Here is a 21,508-nt window from a genome sequence, read left to right on the forward strand (position 1 = left end):
ACATCCTTCTATTTCTTTCTTCCTCGTGTTCATCTATCTTCCACTTAAATGCATCCAACTATTCACCTCAAGTACACCTTGTGGTATTGAGTTCTATATTCTCATCATTCTCCGGGTAAAGAAGTTTCTCCTGAATTCCCGTGTGGATATTTTAGTGACAAGTTATTTAAGAACATAAGAACATCAGAAATAGGAACAGGAGTAGGCCATTCGGCCCCTCAAGCCTGCTCCACCATTCAATAAGATCATGACTGATCTTCTTGCGTTTCAATTTCCACATTCCCATCTACCCCCAATAACCTTTGATTCCCTTGCCTAACAAGAATCTAAATCTGCTTTAAAAATATTCAATGACCCTGCCTCCACCACCTTCTGAGGCAGAGTGTTCCAAAGACGCACAACCCTCAGGGAAAAAATTTCTCCTCATCTCTGTCCTAAAAGGGCAACCCTTAATTTTAAAACAGCAGCCCCTAGTTCTGGACTCACTCACCCTTTCGGCGTCCACCTTGTCAAGGCCATTCAGGACTTTGTATACATCAATCAAATCGCCCCTCATTCTTCTAAACGTCAGTGAAAACAAGCCCAGTCTGTCCAACCTTTCCTCATAAGGCAACCCACTCATTCTAGGTATCAATCTAGTAAACCTCCTCTGAACCGCCTCCAATGCATTTACATCCTTTCTTAATAGTCTATTAACGGCCCATAGTTTTGGTCTCACCCACAAGTGAAAACATCTTCTCATCATCTACCCTATCAAATCCTTTCATAATTTGAAAGACTTTTATCCAGTCACCCCTCAACCCTTGCTTTACTAGAGAAAAGAGCCCGAGCTTATTCAATCTTTCCTAATAGTTGGCATTGGCTATTGTATTCTACAAACTTACAATTCAAGACATAGCATGACAAAAATCATACTAAAACAATAACTGATTGGCATAGTTTAATCTCTAAACATTAATCCCCAAACCCACACTCTTCAATATATTTAGGGCAGAAAACTTCACAGTTCTGAGATGCTCTCCAGACCAGGGCCTGGTTCAGATAGTCACACTACCCCAAACATGAAAAGCCCAGGGACACAGGGAGAGGTACAGCAATTGGTGTTTGTCTTTCTGTCGTGGCAACTTTCGGCAATGCGATCAATTTCAACCAAACCTGGTACAGAGGCTGATAAGGTAGCACCACTTCTGTCAGTAATCAGATTCTGGAAGTGCTTTCATTCCAACTTTTAAAGCGGCTTGGTGGTTTGCAACCAGACAATGCAGTTCCTCATTATTACACAGCATGAGGTGAACTTCTGATCCCCCTCTTGGAAATTCTCAATATTCCCAACTGTCGCCTTCCATCACTCTTGACTCGTCAGATAATTCACAGGATGGTGATGATCTTTAGACACTTACCAAAGAAGTGATCCAAAAAGTTCTCACTTACGCTGAGAGAGAACAGACTTGGTACTGTTTACCAAGGCAATCTTATTTCAAGTCATTCAATTTTAGATTCCAACAACATTTTCAAACCACTTTTCCTGTTCCATCACCACTCGCCAATCAAGATCCATCAATTTCATGGCAGACCTCTCAAATTACCAACTAAAAAATAAACTTTACAATTTTGACATGTAACAGGTTTCACTGCAAACATGTACATAAATGTATACATGCACGTTACATATACACATATTTAAACACACACATCTATCCATCCATAGAAAAAGCAAAAATTAGCAGTTGCTCAAAATCAAAATAAAACAAATGAGCAAATAGAAAACTTCCAGGTTGATCAGCAAAATAATTCTTGTTTATACAAGTCACATTTCCAGTCACTGCTGCAACTTAAGAGGCAAGTAGCCGTTTGGTAGTACAGAACTTGAGTATTGCTGAAAAAAGAAACATGTCTAAATTTTTTGTCTTGCACTCATTAGGACACTCGGAAGAATACCAACATAAAGGGGAAAACAACAACTTATATTGTACCTGCACAGTGCTGATTGGTTGGCAAGTGGCGTTGCCGTGGAGAATGCACCACTGATGGTGACTGACAGTGAACTGCCAAGCATGGCTTGAAATTTAAACCAGGCAGCCCGACCCTACTTGGTCAAGGCATTGCCCTGAGGAATGAGTCAGCAAATGACTTATTCTGTTTAGCTGAAACAGGCACAGTGTTATGTACGTCTTCTCTCTGTCTGCAAAGAACAAGGCCGTGTATTAATATATGTAGCTTCCAGTACACATAAATGCACCACATTGCAAGCCTGAATAATAATCTCAAATGGTTGTCATCGTAATTCTTAGCACATTGAGGATTATTTAGCAAATGTTGTCCAATCGTGAAATCACATCTAATGTTGGACACTGTGTTTTGAGTTTTGCAAGCACGGGCTGGTTGGGTTCGGTCTGCATCCTGCCTGTTGCGAACAGCGGCAGGGACATGCTGTTTGATACAACCCGCCAGTTTTGGGACATATGGCCTACATATCTAGCATCACACTGGCACTGAAACTCATATACCACGTTACTCATTTGTGAGATAGGCAGAACGTCTTTTTGGCTTGACAGCAGCATCCTGGTAGTGGCGAATACCACTTGTGTTGCTACTGCATAGTAGCAGTGTGAAAAAGTTGGTTCACCTGCTGTTCAAATTTTTGAGATACCTTGCCCTTCTGGGCACTTTTCAGGGCCAAAAATGTCGGCCTTAGGCCTCTTTATGAGTCTGCATGATATACAGCACAAAATGATCTGATCAGGGTAGCCATTACCTTTAGGATGCCTTATTTCAGCATCAAGCTTGCATGGTGAGCAAATGGCTCGGGTCCTATTTACAAGGCTGCCACTAAGACCAATCTTATAGTATGTGGAACTGTAAGAATTCCAACACATATATTGACCAGTGAAAGTAGGCTTAGATAGACTGTGGTAGAGAACTCCCTGGCAGATTTCTCAACAGGTGAAGCTAGCTGTTTCACACTGCTACTATGAGTAATGTGGTATATGAATTTCAGTGCCAGTGTGATGCTAGGTATGTAGGCCATATGACACAAACACTGGTGGATCATATCAAACAGCATGTCCCAACCACTGTTCGCAACGGGCAGGGTAGAGACTGTACCCAACCAGCCCGTGCTTGCAAAACTCAAAACACAGTGTCCAACATTATGATGTGATTCCGCGATTGGACAACATTTGCTAAATCCTCAACGGGCTCAGAATTACGCTGAAACCAATTTAAGATTGTCAGTCGGGCTCGCAATGTGGCGCATTTGTGTGTACTGGAAGCGACATAAATACAAAGGGCCCTGTTCTTTACAGGCAGAAAGAACATATACATACACTATTTCGGCTAAACAAAATATGGAACAGCCATTCGCTGACTCATTCCTCAGGGGAATGCCTTGACCAAATAGGGTCAAGTTGCCTGGTTTAAATTTCAAACAATACTTGACAGTTAATTGTTAGTCACCATCAGTGGTGCATTCCCCATGGCAATGCCACTTGCCAACCAATCAACACTCTCTTCACATACATTATAAATTGTTGCTTTCCCCTTTATATTGGTATTCTTGTGCATGTCCTGGTGAGTGCAAAATGAAAAACTTTGACATGTCTCTTTTTTCAGCAATACTTAAGAGGCAAGTCTTACACTCACTTTAGTCAGGTCAGTGGTCCAGACCCGCACAATACCTCTGCCAACTGAAAATTAAAAACTGAGATTGATAGTTTTTCATTGGGTAAGAGTATTGAGGGATATGGAGCCAAGACAGGTAAATGGAGTTGAGATGCAAATCAGTCAATGGCAGAACAGCCTCGAGGGGCTGTATGTCCAGCTCCTGTTCCTTGTTTCAATGCACCACTGAAACCTTCCCAAGGGTAGTTCTACAGCTTCAAGTTTTAAATTTGAACCAGAAGATTTTCCACAACAGCGAAACTACCCAAACTAGAATGCCAATAAGGAGCAATAACTTGAGGTGAGAGTGACTGCCCTTGGCATCAAGGCAGCATTTTACAAGAGTGGCATCAAGGAGCCCCAGCAAAACTGGAGTCAATGGGAATCAGAGGCAAAGCTCTCCACTGGCTGGAGTCATACCTAGCACAAGGGGAGATGATTGTGGTTGTTGGAGGTCGATCTTCTCAGCTCCAGGACATCACTGCAGGAGTTCCTCAGGATAGTGTCCTCGGCCCAAACATCTTCAGCTGCTTCATCAATGACCTTCCTTCCATCATAAGGTCAGAAGTGGGAATGTTCACTGATGATTGCACAATGTTCAGTACCATTCACAACTCCTCAGATACCGAAGCCGTCCATTTTCAAATGCAGCAAGACCTAGACAATATCCAGGCTTGGGCTGACAAGTGATAAGTAACATTTCCAATGAGAGAGAATTTAACCATCGCACGCTGACATTCAGCAGCATTACCATCGCTGAATCCCCCACTATCAACATCCTGAGGGTTACCATTGAACAGAACCTGAACTGGACTAGCCATACAAATACTGTGGCTTCAATGGCAGGTCAGAGGCTAGGAATCCTGCGGCGAGTAACTCACCTCCTGACTCCCCAAAGCCTGTCCATCATCTACAAGGCACAAGTCAGGAGTGTGATGGAATACAGCCCACTTGCTTGAATGAGTGCAGCTCCAACAACACTTAATAAGCTTGACATTATCCAGGACAAAGCAGTCCACTTGATTGGCACTCCATCCACAAACATTCACTCCCTCCATCACCAACGTACAGTAGCAGCAGTGTGTACCATCTATCAGATGCACTGCAGAAACTCACCAAGGCTCCTCAGACAGCACTATCCAAACCCACAACAACTACCATCTAGAAGGACAAGGGCAACATATACATGGGAACATCACTACCTGGAAGTTCCCCTCCAAGTCACTCACTATCCTGGCTTGGAAAAATATCACCATTGCTTCACTGTCGCTGGGTCAAAATCCTGGAGCTCCCTTCCTAACAGCACTGTGGGTGTACCTACATCACATGGACCACGGCTGTTCAAGAAGGCAGCTCACCACCACCTTCTCAAGGGCAATTAGGGATGGGCAATAAATGCTGGCCTAGCCAGTGATGCCCACATCCCCATAAATGAATAAATTTTTTAAAAACTTAAAATCATCTTTAAGGTGATAAAACATCCCAAGGTGCTTTACAGGAGCATTAAAGAAAACTGACATCAAACCAAGTAAGGAGATATTTGAAGAGGTAACCAAAAGCTTGCTCAAAGTGGTAGGTTTTAAGGACAGCTTAAAATTTAAAAAGTTAAAATTAAAGGCGCTTTATTTGAATGCATGAAGTATTTGCAACAAGACAGAAAAATTAGCAGCACAAAGAGAAATAAATGGGTTGGATCTAACAATCATTAGAGAAACGTGGCTGCATGGTGACCAAGGTCAAGAACAAAGTATTGCAGGAACTTGACGTTTTGAAAAGACAGGCAAAATGAGAAGGGAAGAACATTAACTCTGATAATAAAAGATGAAATAAGGACAGTACGGATGAAAGAACTAGGCTCGGAAAAACAGGAAGTACCATCAATATGGATGGAAATAAGGAATCAAAAGAGCAGAAAACACAGGTGGGAGTAGTTTACAGGCCCCATTACAGTAGCTATGCCATGTAAAATTAAAGTGCATGGGATTGGGGGTAGTGTATTGAGATGGATAGAAAACTGGTTGGCAGACAGGAAACAAAGAGTAGGAATAAACGGGTCATTTTCCGAATGGCAGGCAGTGACTAGTGGGGTACCGCAGGGATCGGTGCTGGGACCCCAGTTATTCACAATATATATTAATGATTTAGATGAGGGAATTAAATGTAGTATCTCCAAATTTGCAGATGACACAAAGCTGGGTGGGAGGGTGAGCTGTGAGGAGGATGCAGAGATGCTTCAGTGTGATTTGGACAAGCTGAGTGAGTGGGCAAATGCATGGCAGATGCAGTATAATGTGGATAAATGTGAGGTTATCCACTTTGGTAGCAAAAACAGAAAGGCAGATTATCTGAATGGCTATAAATTGAGAGAGGGGAATGTGCAATGAGACCTGGGTGTCCTTGTACACCAGTCGCTGAAGGTAAGCATGCAGGTGCAGCAGGCGGTAAAGAAGGCAAATGGTATGTTGGCCTTCATAGCAAGAGGATTCGAGTACAGGAACAGGGATGTCTTGCTGCAATTATACAGGGCCTTGGTGAGGACACACCTGGAATATTGTGTGCAGTTTTGGTCTCCTTATCCGAGGAAGGATGTTCTTGCTATAGAGGGAGTGCAGTGAAGGTTTACCAGACTGATTCCTGGGATGGCAGGACTGACATATGAGGAGAGATTGAGTCGATTAGGACTATATTCGCTGGAGTTCAGAAGAATGAGGGGGGGGATCTCATAGAAACGTATAAGATTCTAACAGGACTAGACAGGGTAGATGCAGGAAGGATGTTCCCGATGGTGGGGGAGTCCAGAACCAGGGGTCACAGTCTGAGGATATGGGGTAGACTATTTAGGACTGAGATGAGGAGAAATTTCTTCACCCAGAGAGTGGTGAGCCTGTGGAATTCGTTACCACAGGAAGTAGTTGAGACCAAAGCATTGTATGTTTTCAAGAAGGAGTTAGATATAGCTCTTGGGGCGAAAGGGATCAAAGGGTATGGGGAGAAAGCGGGAGCAGGTTATTGAGTTGGATGATCAGCCATGATCATAATGAATGGCGGAGCAGGCTCGAAGGGCCGAATGGCCTGCTCCTGCTCCTAGTTTCCAGACAGAGTATTAATCAAGAAATAAGAGGAGCTTCTAACAAAGGTAATGTAATAATCTGCATTTAAACTGCTCTAATCAAAATCAGCACAGATAGTTTGGAGGATAAGTTGATGGCATGTATTTGAGACAGTTTTCTCATGCAATATGTGGTAGCCATCTGGTTCACTAATGTCCTTTAGGGAAGGAAATCTGCTGTCCTTATCTGGTCTGGCCCACATGTGACTCCACAGCAATGTGGTTGACTCTTAAATGGATTAGGGACGGGCAATAAATGCTGGCCTAGCCAGTGATGCCCACATCCCATGAATGAATGAAAAAAAAACGAAAGTAGAGGCTATTTTAAATCTCATTTTGTGTAATGAGACAGAGTTAATGAGTAATCTCATAGTCAGGGACTTTCTGGGAAGAGTGACCATAATATGACAAATTTCACACAGAGTTTGAGTGTAACATACTAGAGTGCTGAACTTAAAGTCGATTATATACGTATGGGGATGAGTTAGCTAAGGTGGATTGGGAAGTTAGATAATAAGTATGACTACAGATGAGCAATGGCAGACATTAAAAATTATAATTCTCAAAAAATATACTTTGAGAAATAAAAACTCCATGGGTGGTTAGAGGTTTAGATAGTATTAGATTAAAAGAGAGGCTTGTGATATCACCAGGAAAAGTAGTAAGCCTGAGGACTGGCATTGTTTTAGATTCAAAGGATGGCCAAAACCTTGATAAAGAGAGAGAAAATAAAGAGTGCGCAAGCTGGACAGAAAGTTTAAAAAATGTAAGCTTCCAGTGTGTAAAAAAAGGAACTAAAGCAAACGTGGATCTCACAGGTGTAGACAGCAGAAATGGTAAGGGGAATAAAGCAATAGCAGAAAATATATTGAACCATTTTGTGTCTGTCACAGTTGAAGACAAAAAACATACCAGAAATTTTGGGGAACCAAGGGTCTAGAAAGAGTGAGGAACTTGGAGCAATTAACATTAGTGAAGAAAAGGTACTGGAAACAATTAATGGGCGTGAAGAGAGAGGGAGGGGCGTGAAGAGAGAGGGAGGGGCGTGAAGAGAGAGGGAGGGGCGTGAAGAGAGAGGGAGGGGCGTGAAGAGAGAGGGAGGGGCGTGAAGAGAGAGGGAGGGGCGTGAAGAGAGAGGGAGGGGCGTGAAGAGAGAGGGAGGGGCGTGAAGAGAGAGGGAGGGGCGTGAAGAGAGAGGGAGGGGCGTGAAGAGAGAGGGAGGGGCGTGAAGAGAGAGGGAGGGGCGTGAAGAGAGAGGGAGGGGCGTGAAGAGAGAGGGAGGGGCGTGAAGAGAGAGGGAGGGGCGTGAAGAGAGAGGGAGGGGCGTGAAGAGAGAGGGAGGGGCGTGAAGAGAGAGGGAGGGGCGTGAAGAGAGAGGGAGGGGCGTGAAGAGAGAGGGAGGGGCGTGAAGAGAGAGGGAGGGGCGTGAAGAGAGAGGGAGGGGCGTGAAGAGAGAGGGAGGGGCGTGAAGAGAGGGAGGGGCGTGAAGAGAGGGAGGGGCGTGAAGAGAGGGAGGGGCGTGAAGAGAGGGAGGGGCGTGAAGAGAGAGAGGGGCGTGAAGAGAGAGGGGCGTGAAGAGAGAGAGGGGCGTGAAGAGAGAGAGGGGCGTGAAGAGAGAGAGGGGCGTGAAGAGAGAGAGGGGCGTGAAGAGAGAGAGGGGCGTGAAGAGAGAGAGGGGCGTGAAGAGAGAGAGGGGCGTGAAGAAAGTTCACTATACTGATCCTGGGATAAGAGGGTTGTCCTCTGAGGAGAGATCAAGTAGAATGGGCCTATACTCTCTGCAGTTAAGAAGAATGAAAGATGATCTCATTGAAATAAATAAGATGCTGAGAAGCTATTTATCTTTGCTGGAGAGTGCAGAACTCATGGGTATCATCTTAGGATAAGGAGATGCCAATTTCAGACCAAGATGAAGACAAATTTCTTCACTAAGCCTGTTAGCCATTCATGCAAAAAATTCAAATTGTTGACGGTAAACTGTTGTTTTATTTTTGGTTGAGTAAATTTTGAAATAGGAACCCACGTGGAATGTGACAGCCCTGTTGAAGGCCAGGCCTTTGAGTTGCAGACAGCACCTTCTTCCACCAGGATAAGAAAGTAACGTACAGTATTGGGATACATAAGGAAAACGCAACAGACACCAAACTTCAAGGAGAGGATTTATGACGGAATCAGTGGTTGACTCTTAAATGCCCTCTGAACAAGGGTAATTAGCGATGGGCAATAAATGCTGACCTAAGCAGCGACTCCCACATCCCACAATTGGTTGATGCAAGCTCCAGAGCAGTTCCCTCCACACCCCCTCCCCCAACCCCTTAAAGGATGATCTCCTCTTGTATTAACTCAAATAAATCTTCACGTAAAATGAGAAGATTAGAAATATCTGAAATCCAAACATGAGTGTCAGTCTTGTCAACTTTGCATTTGTCAATGCAAATGCTCCTCAGATACAGGCACGCTTCTCATGGTTACCCATAAGACCATAAGATGTGGGAGCAGAAGTAGGCCATTCAGCCCATCGAGTCTGCTCCACCATTCAATGAGAGCATGGCTTATCTGATAATCCTCAACTCCACTTTCCTGCCTTTTCCCCATAACCCTTGATTCCCTTACTGATTAAAAATCTGTCTATCTCAGCTTTGAATATACTTAACGACCCAGCATCTACAGTAAAGAATTCCACAGATTCACTATCCTCAGAGAAGAAATTCATCCTCATCTCTGTTTTAAATGGCCGACACCTTACTCTGAGATTATGCCCTCTGGTCCTAGACTCTCCCACAAGGGGAAACAACCTCTCAGCATCTGTCCTGTCAAGCCCCCTAAGAATTTTAAATGTTTCAATAAGGTCGCCTCTCATTCTTATAAACTCCAATGAGTACAGGCCTCACCTATTCAACCTTTCTTCATAAGAAAATCTCTCCATACCAAGGGTCAACCTAGTGAACTTTCTCTGGGCTGCCTCCAATGTCAGTATATCTTTCCTCAAATAAGGGGACCAAAACTGTTCACTGTATTCTAGGTGTGGTCTAACTAGTGCCTTGTATAGTTTTAGCAAGACTTCCCTATTTTTATACTCCATTCCCTTTGAGATAAAGGCAAACATTCGATTTGCCTTCCTATTACCTGCTGAACTTGTATGCTAGCTTTTTATGATTCATGCACAAGGACCCCCAAATCCCTCTGTGCTGTAGCTTTCTGCAGTCTTTCTCCAGTTAAATAATATTCAGCTCCTCCATTCTTCCTGCCAAAGTGCATAACCTCATATTTTCCCACGTTATTATTACAACTGTAAAGGGTGTTGGTGAGGCTGCATCTGGAGTACCGTGTATAGTTTTGGTTCCTGTATTTAAGAAAGGATATACTAGTAATGGAGGCAGTTCAAAAGAGATTCAGTAGGCTGACTCCTGGGGTGAAGGGATTGACTTATCAAGAATGGCTAAACAGGTTAGGCCTTTATTCTTTCGAGTTCAGAAGGCTGAGGGGTGATCTTGTTAAAACGTACAAGATTCTGAGGGGACTTGACAGGGTAGATGTTGAGATAATTGTTCCACCAGTGGGGGAATCTCGAACTAGGGGACATAGTTACAGAATAAGGGGACACTCATTTAAAACTAAGATGTGAAGGAATTTCTTCTCTCAGAGGGTAGTGAATGTCTGGAATTCTCTACCGCAGAGAATTGTGGAGGCTAGGTCATTGAAAGTATTTAAAGAGGAGGTAGGTAGATTTTTGAAATATCGGGGAATTGAGGGCTATGAGGAGCTGGCACGAAAGAGTAGTTGAGGCCTGCGGCAGATCAGCCATGATCTTACTGAATGGCAGGGCAGGCTCGAGGGGCCGAATGGCCTACTCTTGCTCCTATTTCTTATGTTCTTATATTTCATCTGCCAAGTTTTTGCCCACTCACTTAACCTATCTATATCCCTCTGTGGGCTCTTTGTGTCATCCTCACTGCTTGCTTTCCCATCCGTTTTTGCATCATACCCCTTATGACAACATCTGGAAACAGGCTCAGGAGATGACCTGGAATCTGAATGAAATTAATTCACTTTTTTCCCCACTTTGCAGCTTAAATATTGTTAAAGAGACACTCAATGGCGAAACTTTTCAACAGAAATGTCTACTATTATATGTGATTCCATGATTGGGCAGCACTTGCTGAACAATCTTGAGAGTGCTAAAAGCTGCACTAACAGCCAATCTAAGATAATCGGTTGAGCTCATAAAATTAATAATACTTGAAATAAATTGGAAACTTTAATCAAATGACACGTCGTTCAGGCTCAGGTGATGTCAGGAGCCTGGGTCTTGTTAGAAGCGACATACATTCATACACAGGGACCCGTGCTCTGCAAACAAAAGGAATGTGTTCAAGCCTTGAAGCTTTTTTGAATTACCTGGGGCTAAGGGAGCCTTGTGGTCCTCCTGAGTGCAACATGTCGCACTACCAAGCAACTGCTTGCCGTTTCACTCAGGGGTTGCCATTCCTAAATCACAACACGCACACACACGCACACAACACGCACACAACACGCACACAACACGCACACAACACGCACACAACACGCACACAACACACACACAACACACACACAACACACACACACAACACACACACACACACACACACACACACACACAACACACAACACACAACACACACACACACAGCTGTGCCAGAACCTAAAACACACCCATTACATCAAACGGTTATTTGTACCAAAGAATCATAGCAAAATCATTGGTACAGAATAAAAACAAAGCACACTTAATTTCACTGAGCAAATATCCCCATTTCAACATACGCTGTACATTCAAGGAGTTCAAGGTAGAAATAACAAAATAAAAGTAATGCCAAAATTCAAATAAAAACAAAGTGCTAGAAAAAGATTTCTTAGAAAGAAAAGACAGCTTCTGACATTATGGGCTGTTATTGTCTCACTAGTCACATTCGCTATTAAATAGAATATCCTTCCATTGTCACCCAGAGTAAAATCAACAACTTAAAGACTTGCCATGATATGCTATTTGCTCAGTTGACATTAGCAAAGCAACAGCGAGAACTTACATACTGCCTGTCAGACCAAACGCAGTGTTCAACCACTTCCTAACTCACCAGAACCAATCAATCCCAACAGCAGAGAGATTTTGGGGAAAATTTTGCCCAAACTCATCAGGTGGGATCAGGCAGAATGCTGATTTTTACACCCGCTCAATGCGGACAATTTAAACTCCTCCCGCCAGTCAGGAAAATGACAGGATTGGGTACAATGTTAGCTTAAAAACAGGAACAGGGTACGTATAACCAGCTTTCCGCCTGTTCCAATGGATTTCCCGATTGCTAGAATAAGATAAAATTGTCCTCTACTTTTACCTTTAGCTCCTTTGCTGTGGTAGCTCATCCCACCACACACATGGAGTGTCAGTTATGAAGCTGGTCACCGGAAAGATGTAAGCACTGCAGACTATGGTCAGTGACTCCCAACCAGAGTGCAAGTAGCAAACGGCTATCGCAACCTTGGAAATTTTGATGCCCTTCACTTTCAATTTTGTAAAAAAAAGATTCCTGATATTCAATGGCATTACCATTGCTGAATTCCCCCACTATCGACATCCTGAGGTCACCACTGACCAGAAACTGAACTGAACCAGCCATATAAATACTGTGGCTTCAAGAGCAGGTCAAAGGCTGGGAATCTTGCATAGGGCAACTCATCACCTGCTTCTCCAAAGCCTGCCCACCATCTACAAGGCACAAGTAAGGTTTGAAAGTGATATAATTCAATCTGAAACTGGGATCTTAAATCGAAACAAGGGAAACTACAAAGGTATGAAGGGCAAACTGGCTATGGTAGATTGAGAACCTACATCAAAGGTATGACGGTAGACAGGCAATGGCTAGCATTTAATGAATTAATACATGATTTACAACAAATATACATTCCTTTATGGCACAAAAACCCAGCAGGAAAGGTGATCCAACCGTGGCTAACAAGAGAACTTAAAGATTGCTTTAGATCAAAGGAAGAGGCTTACAAAGTTGCCAAAAAAAGTAGTAAGCCTGAGGATTGAGAGTATTTTAGAGTTCAGCAAAGGAAGACCAAGAAACTGATAAAGAAAGAGAAAATGGCATATGAAAGTAAACTAGTGAGAAACGTAAAAGCGAACTGTAAAAGCATCTATAAGTATATAAAAAGGGAAAGGTTAGTAAAGATAAATGTGGGCCCATTACAGACAGAGACAGGAGAATTTATAATGGGGAATAAGGAAATGGCACAGAAACTAAACAAATACTTAGTACCTGTCTTCACAGAGGAAGTTACAAAATAACCTCCCTGAAATACTACAGAACAAGGGGCTAGCGAGATTGAGGACCTGAAAGAAATTAGTATTAGTAGAAAAGTAGTACTGGAGAAATTAATGGGATTTAAAGTAGATAAATCCCATGGATCTGATGATCTACATCCCAGAGTGTCAAAAGAGGTGTCTGTAGAGATAGTGAATGCATTTAAAAGTTCCACAGGCTCTGGAATGGTTCCTGCAGATTGGAAGGTAGCAAATGTAACCCCACTATTTAAGAAAGGAGGGAGAGAGAAAACAAGGAACTACTCACTATTTAAGAAATACTCTGAATTTTTGTCTTCCTACCAAAATGGATAACTTCACATTTTTCCACATTATATTTCATCTGCCAAGTCCTTGTCTATTAATTTAGCCTAACTAAAGCACCTTGGAAAATAATGGTAGGGCTGGACAGAGTCAACATGGATTTATGAAAGGGAAATCATGTTTGACAGATCTGTTGGAGTTTTTTGAGGATGAAACTAGCAGAATAGATAAGGGAGAAACCAGTGGGTGTGTAGTATGCAGGATGTTGTTGTATTTGGATTTTCAGAAGGTTTTCGATAAAGTCCACACAACGAGGTCAATAAGCAAAATGAGTGCACATGGGAGTGGGGGTAAAATACTGGCATGGATTGAGGATTTGTTAACAGGCAGAAAACAGTAGGAATAAACCATTCTCAGATTGGCAGACTGTGATTAGTGGGGTCCCACAGGATCAGTGCTTGGGCCCCAGCTGTTCACAATCTATATCAACGATTTGGATGTCGGGACAAAATGCAATATTTCCAAATTTGCTGATGACACAAGCTTAGTGGGAATTGAGTTGTGAGGAGGATGCAAAGAGGCTTCAAGGGGATTTAGACAGGCTAAGTGAGCAGGCAGGAACATGGCAGATGGAATATAATGTGGAAAAATGTGAAGTTATTCACTTTGGTATGAAAAACAGAAATGCAGAGTATTTCTTAAATAGAGAGAGGTTGGGAAGTGTTGATGTCCAAAGGGACCTGGATGTCTTTGTTCATGAATCACTGAAAGCTAGCATGCAGGTGCAGCAAGCAATTAGGAAGGTAAATGGTGTTGGCCTTTATTGCAAGAGGGTTTAAGTACAGGAGTAAAGCTGCAATTGTAGAGAGCCATGGTTATACCACGCCTGGAGTATTGTGTACAGTTTTAGTCTTCTTACTTAAGGAAGGATGCAACGGAGGTTCACCAGACTGATACCTGGGATGATGGGATTGTCCTATGAGGAGAGATTGAGGAGACTAGGCCTGTATTCTCTAGAGTTTAGAAGAATGAGAGGTGATCTCATTGAAGCATACAACATTCTCACAAGGCTTGACAGGGTAGATGCAGGATGTTGCCCCTAGCTAGGGGAGCTAAAACCACAGGACACAGTTTCAGAATAAGAGGTAAGCCATTTAGGATTGAGATGTGGAGGAATTTCTTCACTCAGAGGGTGGAATCTTTGGAATTCTCTACCCCAGAGGGCTGTGGAAGCTCAGTCATTGATTATGTTCAAGACAGAGATCGATAGATTTCTAGATATTAAAGATATCAAGGGCAGAATTTTACCCTCATCGGGCAGGCTCAGTGGGGGCAAGAGGGAAGCTGACCGTCACCCGCGATTGGACTGCAACTGCGATTTCACGCTGGGCGGGCCTGCACTCTGCCTGTGTGGGGGGAGGGGGGGAAGGTGAGCGGGTTACTTCGGACATGCACGCAGATGCGCACAGGAAAAGCTCCCTCAGGTACAGAGCTGCCTCAGGGGGCTGAAGATATAAAAAAAAATCAAAAATAAAGAATTTAAAAATGCTAAAAACTAAATATTCCCCACATGAGCGGGGCATGTTATTCATGAAAAGTTAAAATTCTTATTTTATTTTTAATTGCTGTTGGAAACCTCATCCCACCTGCGAATGAGGGTTCCAAAAAATGGAAAGGCCACTTGGCCTTTTCGCCTGCCTGCCGACCGTAAGCTTGGACGGGCAGTGGAAAATTACATTTAATTGATACTTTAATGCCCTTAATAGGCCTGTTAATTGTCAGTGGTGGTGCTGCCGACTCCCGTGAGCACCCACCGACTGAAATATTACGCAAATGCACAACGACATCGGACCCTTCGCCCAACGTCATCGCGCATCATTTTACGCTTGTTCGGGTCACGTGTGCGCCCACCCGCCCGAGGTAAAAATTCTGGCCCAAGGATATGGGGATGCTGTGGGAAAATGGTGTTGAGATAGATCAGCCATGATTTTTTAAAAATTCATTTTTATGGGCTGAGGGCTTCACTGGCTGGGCCAGCATTTATTGCCCATCCTTAATTGCCCTCGATGTGGTGGTGGTAAGCTGCCTTCTTGAACCGCTGCAGTCCATGTGGTGTAGGTACACCCACAGTGCTGTTAGGGAGGGAGTTCCAGGATTTTGACCCAGCGACAGTGAAGGAACGGCCGATATATTTTCAAGTCAGGACAGTGAGTGGCTTAGAAGGGAATTTCCAGGTGGTAGTGTTCCCATGCATCTGCTGCCCTTGACCTTCTATATGTTAGCGGTTGAGAGTTTGGAAGGTTCTGAATGGGAGAGCAGGCTCAAGATGCTGAATGGTCTACTCCTGCTCCTATGTTCCAGAAGCGTGATGGAATGCTCTCCACTTGCCTTTATGACTGTAGGTCCAACAACACTCATGAAGCTCAACACCAACCAGGATAAGGTGGCCCACTTCACTGGCACCCCATCCACCACCTTAAAAATTCACTCCCTCCCCCATTGACGCACAGTAGCAGCAGTGTGTACCATCTACAAGATGCACCACAGGGATTCAACAAGGCTCCTTCGACAACACCTTCCAAACCGACAACCTCTACTACCTCAAACAAGGGCAGCAGATATATGGGAACACCACCACCTGCAAGTTCCCCTCCAAGTCACTCACAACCCCGAATTGGAAATATATTGCTGCTCCTTCACTGTCATTGGGTCAAAATCCTAGAACACTCTTCCTAACAGTACTGTGGGTGTACTGCAGCATTTCAAGAAGGTGGTTCACCACCACCTTAAGGGCAATTAGGGATGGGCAATAAATGCTGGCCTAGCCAGCGACATCCACATCCTGTGAATGAATTCATTTTAAAAAACTATTCAAAAAATTATACACCTTCCACAGGCTCAGGATGCCCAAACCACTTTAAAGCCAAGTAAGTATGTTTTTGAAATGGATTCAATGCTGTAGGAAACTAGGCAGCTAATTTGCACACAGCAAGATCCCAAAAACAGTAACGAGATAAATCATCAGATAATCTGTTTCAATAATACTGGTTGAAGGATAAATATTGGCCAGGACACCAGGGAGAGCTCCCCTGCTCTTCTTTGAAATAGTGTTATGAGATCTACTCCAGCGGAGTTTAATACCTCATTAGATAGACAGGCCAACTCAAACAGTTCTGAGGAATGCATATTAAGTTACATGACGCAAGGATTTTGAGATCAAAAATTTCATGAGGTCAATCCAAGTGCATCACAAGGTTTTTGGGCTCACTATTCCGACAATAACGTTATAGTGGATATAGCTTAGGTGTTCTTCCTGCACATTTCAATTCCTGGGGAATTTCCCCAGTCAGCCAGATGGGCAATCTGGACAACTGGTGTCAACCGATGATACCATCACAGACCATCCCAACTAATTCCAAGCTTGGTCACACTCGTACACTTTGAAGCATTGGACATTCATCACTGCGTAGCCACCAGGAACAGAAACTGTGGCTGATTTTTCTCTTGTTTAACCCAACAAAATTGAAGACAATTGTGACACCAAAACACTGCCTGTAGACACCACATAACAGCACTGACTGGGGATCGACCCCAGCACATTGTCTAGTCTGTCCGTCCAGCCGGTCATTGTCTCTGGCCTGTGGGCTCCAGTGTCACTCCTTGTCTAAGTTGTTCAGTATCATTCTGGACAATGCAATGACCACCTGGCAGCTTTTTTTTTTTTTAAAATGCCTACATTTACCACCCCTTCCAGTTACATTTCAAGCTTCTCAAATTCCTACTGGATGAAAGTTTTGAATTACTTCTTCTATTTATGGCCCTTCCTCTCTTCAAAACTTCATCAGAGCCCATAAACCTTTCATAATTCACCTGGACAATTCTGGGAGTTGGCTGAAATAACCAGCTTTACCTGTGCATCCGTTAGCTCCTCTGTGGCCTGCGATGCCTTTGCTGCCGACGGCTCCTGTTCGGAACTCTCCCCCGGAACACCATTTTTCCTTTTGCCTTTCTTCTTCTTTTCAGTTGGTGTTGGGCCTTGCTCTTTGCTACAATAAAATAATTTAAAAACATTTTTAGTAAATTATTTCTCTCATAACATCTCTTCTTAAGTGTACAATGGAAGACAATTTTTTAAAATGTATTCTTTCATGGGATGTGCGCATTACTGGCTAGGCCAACATTTATTGCCCATTTCTAACTGCTCGAGAAGGTGGTGGTGAGCTGCCTTCTTGTCCCGCTGTAGTCCATGTGGTGTAGGTACACCCACAGTGCTGTTAGGGAGGGAGTTCCAGGATTTTGACCCAGCAACAGTGAAGGAACGGCGATATATTTCCAAGTCAGGATGGTGAGTGACATGGAGGGGAACTTCCAGGTGGTGGTGCTCCCACGCATCTGCTGCCCTTCTTCTTCTTGGTAGTAATAGAAGGTGCTGTCGAAGGAGCCTTGGTGAGTTGCTGCAGTGCATCTTGTAGATGATACACACTGCTGCTACTGTGGTTGGTGTTGGAGGGAGTGAATGCTGAAGGTGGTGGATGGGGTGCCAATCAAGCAGCCTGTTTTGTTCTGGATGGTGTCAAGCTTTTTGAGTGTTGTTGGGGTTGCACTCATCCAGGCAAGTGGAGAATATTCCATCACACTCCTGACTTGTGCCTTGTAGCTGGTAGACATGCTTTGGGGAATCAGGAGGTGAGTTACTTGCTGCAGAATTCCCAACTTCTGCCCTGTTCTTGTAGCCACGGTATTTACCTGAACAACCAGTGAACCAAACTAGGGCTCTGGGGGATTATTGCACTCCATCAGTGTCTGTGCTAAACTCATGCAGTACAGCTCTGGAATCACAAAGTATCAGCCATGGCTCCGTCATATTATTCTAGCCTCTTTCAAATTGCCAGCACAGACACAATGAACTGAACAGCCTCCTTCTGTGCTCCATTGGTCCATGACTCTATGAGTCAAAGTGCTTGTGCTTTAAGTCCACTTCAACAATAACCTGAATTGATGTAGCGTTTTTAACATAGTAAAATGCCCCAAAATGCTTCACAGGAACGTTATCAACCAAACTCTTACGCTGAGCCACACAAGGAAATACTATGACAGGTGACCAAAGGCTTGTTCAAAAAAATAGGCTTTATGCAACATCTTAAAGGAAGGCAGAGAAGGGAATTCCAGAGGTTAGGGCTTAGGTAGCTAAAGGCATGGCCGTAAGTGGTAGAGTGATTAAAAGCAGGGGATGTGCAAGAGGCCAGAACTGGAGGAGGCTTACGTGGTACTCAAGGCTCACATATAGGATCTGGGCTCTCTGGCAAAGTACCTTAAGGCTGCCAAGTGTTTAGAACTGTACACAGTAAGAGTCAGCGCCTTCAGGAGTTGAGAGGGCATCCTGGGAAATAAACAGCATTGTGGAGTGGAAGTAGATGGCAATGCTATAAATTCCACTTCAGGCAACATCATGAACTTGGACTAAACGCCTCAAATTGAGATATATCTGCTTTAAAAAAATTTTACATGCAAGACCTTCATGTAAAAAGTGCAGAGACGACATCAAGAGCTATGAAACACAATTTATGTTTCATCAGTGAACTGACCTGATAAGTTACTGTTGACAGGAGCAAGTTGTGGCCACAGCCATGAGTATAAATCTGAGCCAGTCTTTGGAATGCATTGTTTCTTCCATAAATTAAAGAAACTACTAAAGTTATGCTAATGAGATAAAGAGGCTCAAAGGTTTAGGAAGCACTGCATTTACTATGTGAGTCTGTTTAGTGTGTGCTATATATCTTCATATATAAAACTTATTAGTTGAATTAAACTGTGAAACATTAACCCTGCTGAGGGATTCAGATGACAACTACAAGAGTCATTAGAACATTCTCACTCCAACTCATTCCAAGGAACTCAAAACTCATGGCCTACAGTACCCCAGGTTCTAAAACATACTTTCACATTTTTCTAGTCTTCTCTTCTAATCATTTCACCCTTGGTGCAGTTCCACATTGTGTGCCCTCATGAAATAGGGCAAAGCTTACCAAAATGACTGCTGAGTGTGACAGAACAAAATACTCTATGCAGAGTCTCCTGGCTAAACACCTGATATTTAGTGAAAGCATCAATGTCCTAAAATAACAAGCAGGAGTGGGTCTCTTTTTATTCTCCTTATCCCAGGGGCCACCAAATGTGAAAGCATGAAGCCTATGCCTGTGTTTTTTTATCTTTCAGTCATAGCATCCATGACATCTTCATCATCATGGCTGACAACAAGGCTGTAGATCAAATCTGAGACACCTCTGGCATGCATAACTCAAAGACAAATAGGAGGCATTGCAACTGGCAATTTAAAGAATAAAAAGATTGTTAATGGGATGCAGGCAACGGTGGTAAGGTTGGCACTTATTGCCCACCCCTAATTACCATCCGAAGATCGTGGTTGAATCTTCCAACTACTGTAACCTGTGTGTTGAAGGTACTCCCATTGTACTATTAAGTAGGGTGCTCCAGGATTTTGACCTAGCAACGATGAAGAAATTATGGTATAGTTCCAAGTCAGGATGGTATGTTACTTGGAGGGGAACTTGCAGGTAATATTGCTGCCCCTGTCCTTCTGGCCGCTGGAGGGCAGGAAGGGGTTGTTGAAGTAATCGCGGCAAGTTGCTGCAGTATATACTGCAGCCTTGATGTGCTGGTGGAGGAGGGAGTGAACGCAGCCTCATGACAAGGGGACTGACCAAGGGAAGTGCTTTATCCTGGACGATGTGGAGCCTCTAAAGTGTTGTTGCAGATGCACTCAACTAGGCAAGTGGTGAGTAATCCATCACACTAATAACTAGAACCTTGTAGCTGGTGGCAAAGCATTGGGGGATCGGAGCTAAACCACCAATTACATAATAAACAGTTTCTGCCCTGGTTTTATATCTGTATTGATATGGTTCCTTGTGTTCAATCACAGATGTGGATCCACCAGGCCAGCATTTATTGTCCATCCCTAATTGTCCTCAAGAAGGTGGTAGTGAGCTGCCTTCTTGAACCGCTGCAGTCCATGTGGTGTAGGTACACCCACAGTGCTGTTAGGGAGGGAGTTCCAGGATTTTGAGCCAGCGACAGTGAAGGAACAGTGATATATTTTCAAGTCAGGATGGTGTGTGGCTTGGAGGGGAACTTCCAGGTGGTGGTGTTCCCATGTGTTTGCTGCCCTTGTCCTTCCAGATGGTAGCGGTCGTGGGTTTGGAAGTGCTGTCTAAGGAGCCTAGGTGAGTTGCTGCAGTGCATCTTGTGGATGGTACACACTGCTGTTACTGGTTGGTCTATTTGAACTCTAGGTCAATTAGGATGTCTCTTGCCAGCCCAAGCCAGATGGTGCTGTGGAGTGCAACGTTATCAGAGGAGTTGTGTTCTTTTAATACATTCTCAGATTGGAAGGTTCTGGCAAGTCTGTCTCATCCCCAGCTGCTCTGAGAAAGTGGCAGGGACTTTCTTCAGGAACTGCTGCATTTGCAGTTTGATGCAACTGAGTGGTTTGCTAGGCTACTTCAGAGGGCAGTTAAAGAATTAACTGTACTCTGACCTCTTTTTGTTCCTCTATCCCATTTAGGCTTTCATCCAAGAATATGTGGCCTCCATATTGTAACCAAACATACCATCTCTATTTAACTTAATCGAAATTAAGTTTCCAATTACAAGCCCAATCTCCAAGTTAATTAATATTTTCTTATATTTAGTCAGTCTTCCTCAGCGCTTACCATGAACAATCCCAGGTAGGTACTGACAGCAAAATTTGAAATTATACTTCCAATTCTGAACCAAAATCACTACCGCAAAAAAATGTGCACATCAGTGGTCCCATCACTGATCCCTATAGAATGCCATTTTGTGCCCGCCTGTATAACGCTGTTATGACAACAGCACAAACCAAATCCCAGAGAGAAACTTGGCTTATGGGCCACACGTTTTTTGCATTCTGAAAACAAGACAACGACGTGCTGATCTCAGCAGCAAGTCACCCAGTAACATCTTTGGGATTTTAAGGTTAAAAATAAAAGTTTTATTAACAAGAATAAAAGAAAACTTAAGCACACCAGATTACAGATACACAGTTAAACTTAGTCTTACAAAACATTCCCCAAAAAGACACTCTA

At 43.5% G+C, this 21,508-nt stretch overlaps 1 protein-coding gene across 3 annotated transcripts in view; it reads right to left on the reverse strand.

The window, feature by feature from the left end:
• Window positions 1–21,508, reverse strand: part of chd6 (chromodomain helicase DNA binding protein 6) — a 248,364-nt gene that overhangs the window by 123,319 nt on the left and 103,537 nt on the right. For all 3 annotated transcript variants that reach the window (XM_078554815.1, XM_078554814.1, XM_078554813.1), the window contains one exon: window positions 17,290–17,425. In XM_078554815.1, coding sequence (XP_078410941.1) covers window positions 17,290–17,425 — 136 coding nt within the window. The remainder of the gene's footprint in view (window positions 1–17,289; window positions 17,426–21,508) is intronic.

This window comes from Cetorhinus maximus, chromosome 13 (genome assembly GCF_964194155.1).
Source record: "Cetorhinus maximus chromosome 13, sCetMax3.hap1.1, whole genome shotgun sequence".
NCBI classification, from domain to species: domain Eukaryota; kingdom Metazoa; phylum Chordata; class Chondrichthyes; order Lamniformes; family Cetorhinidae; genus Cetorhinus; species Cetorhinus maximus.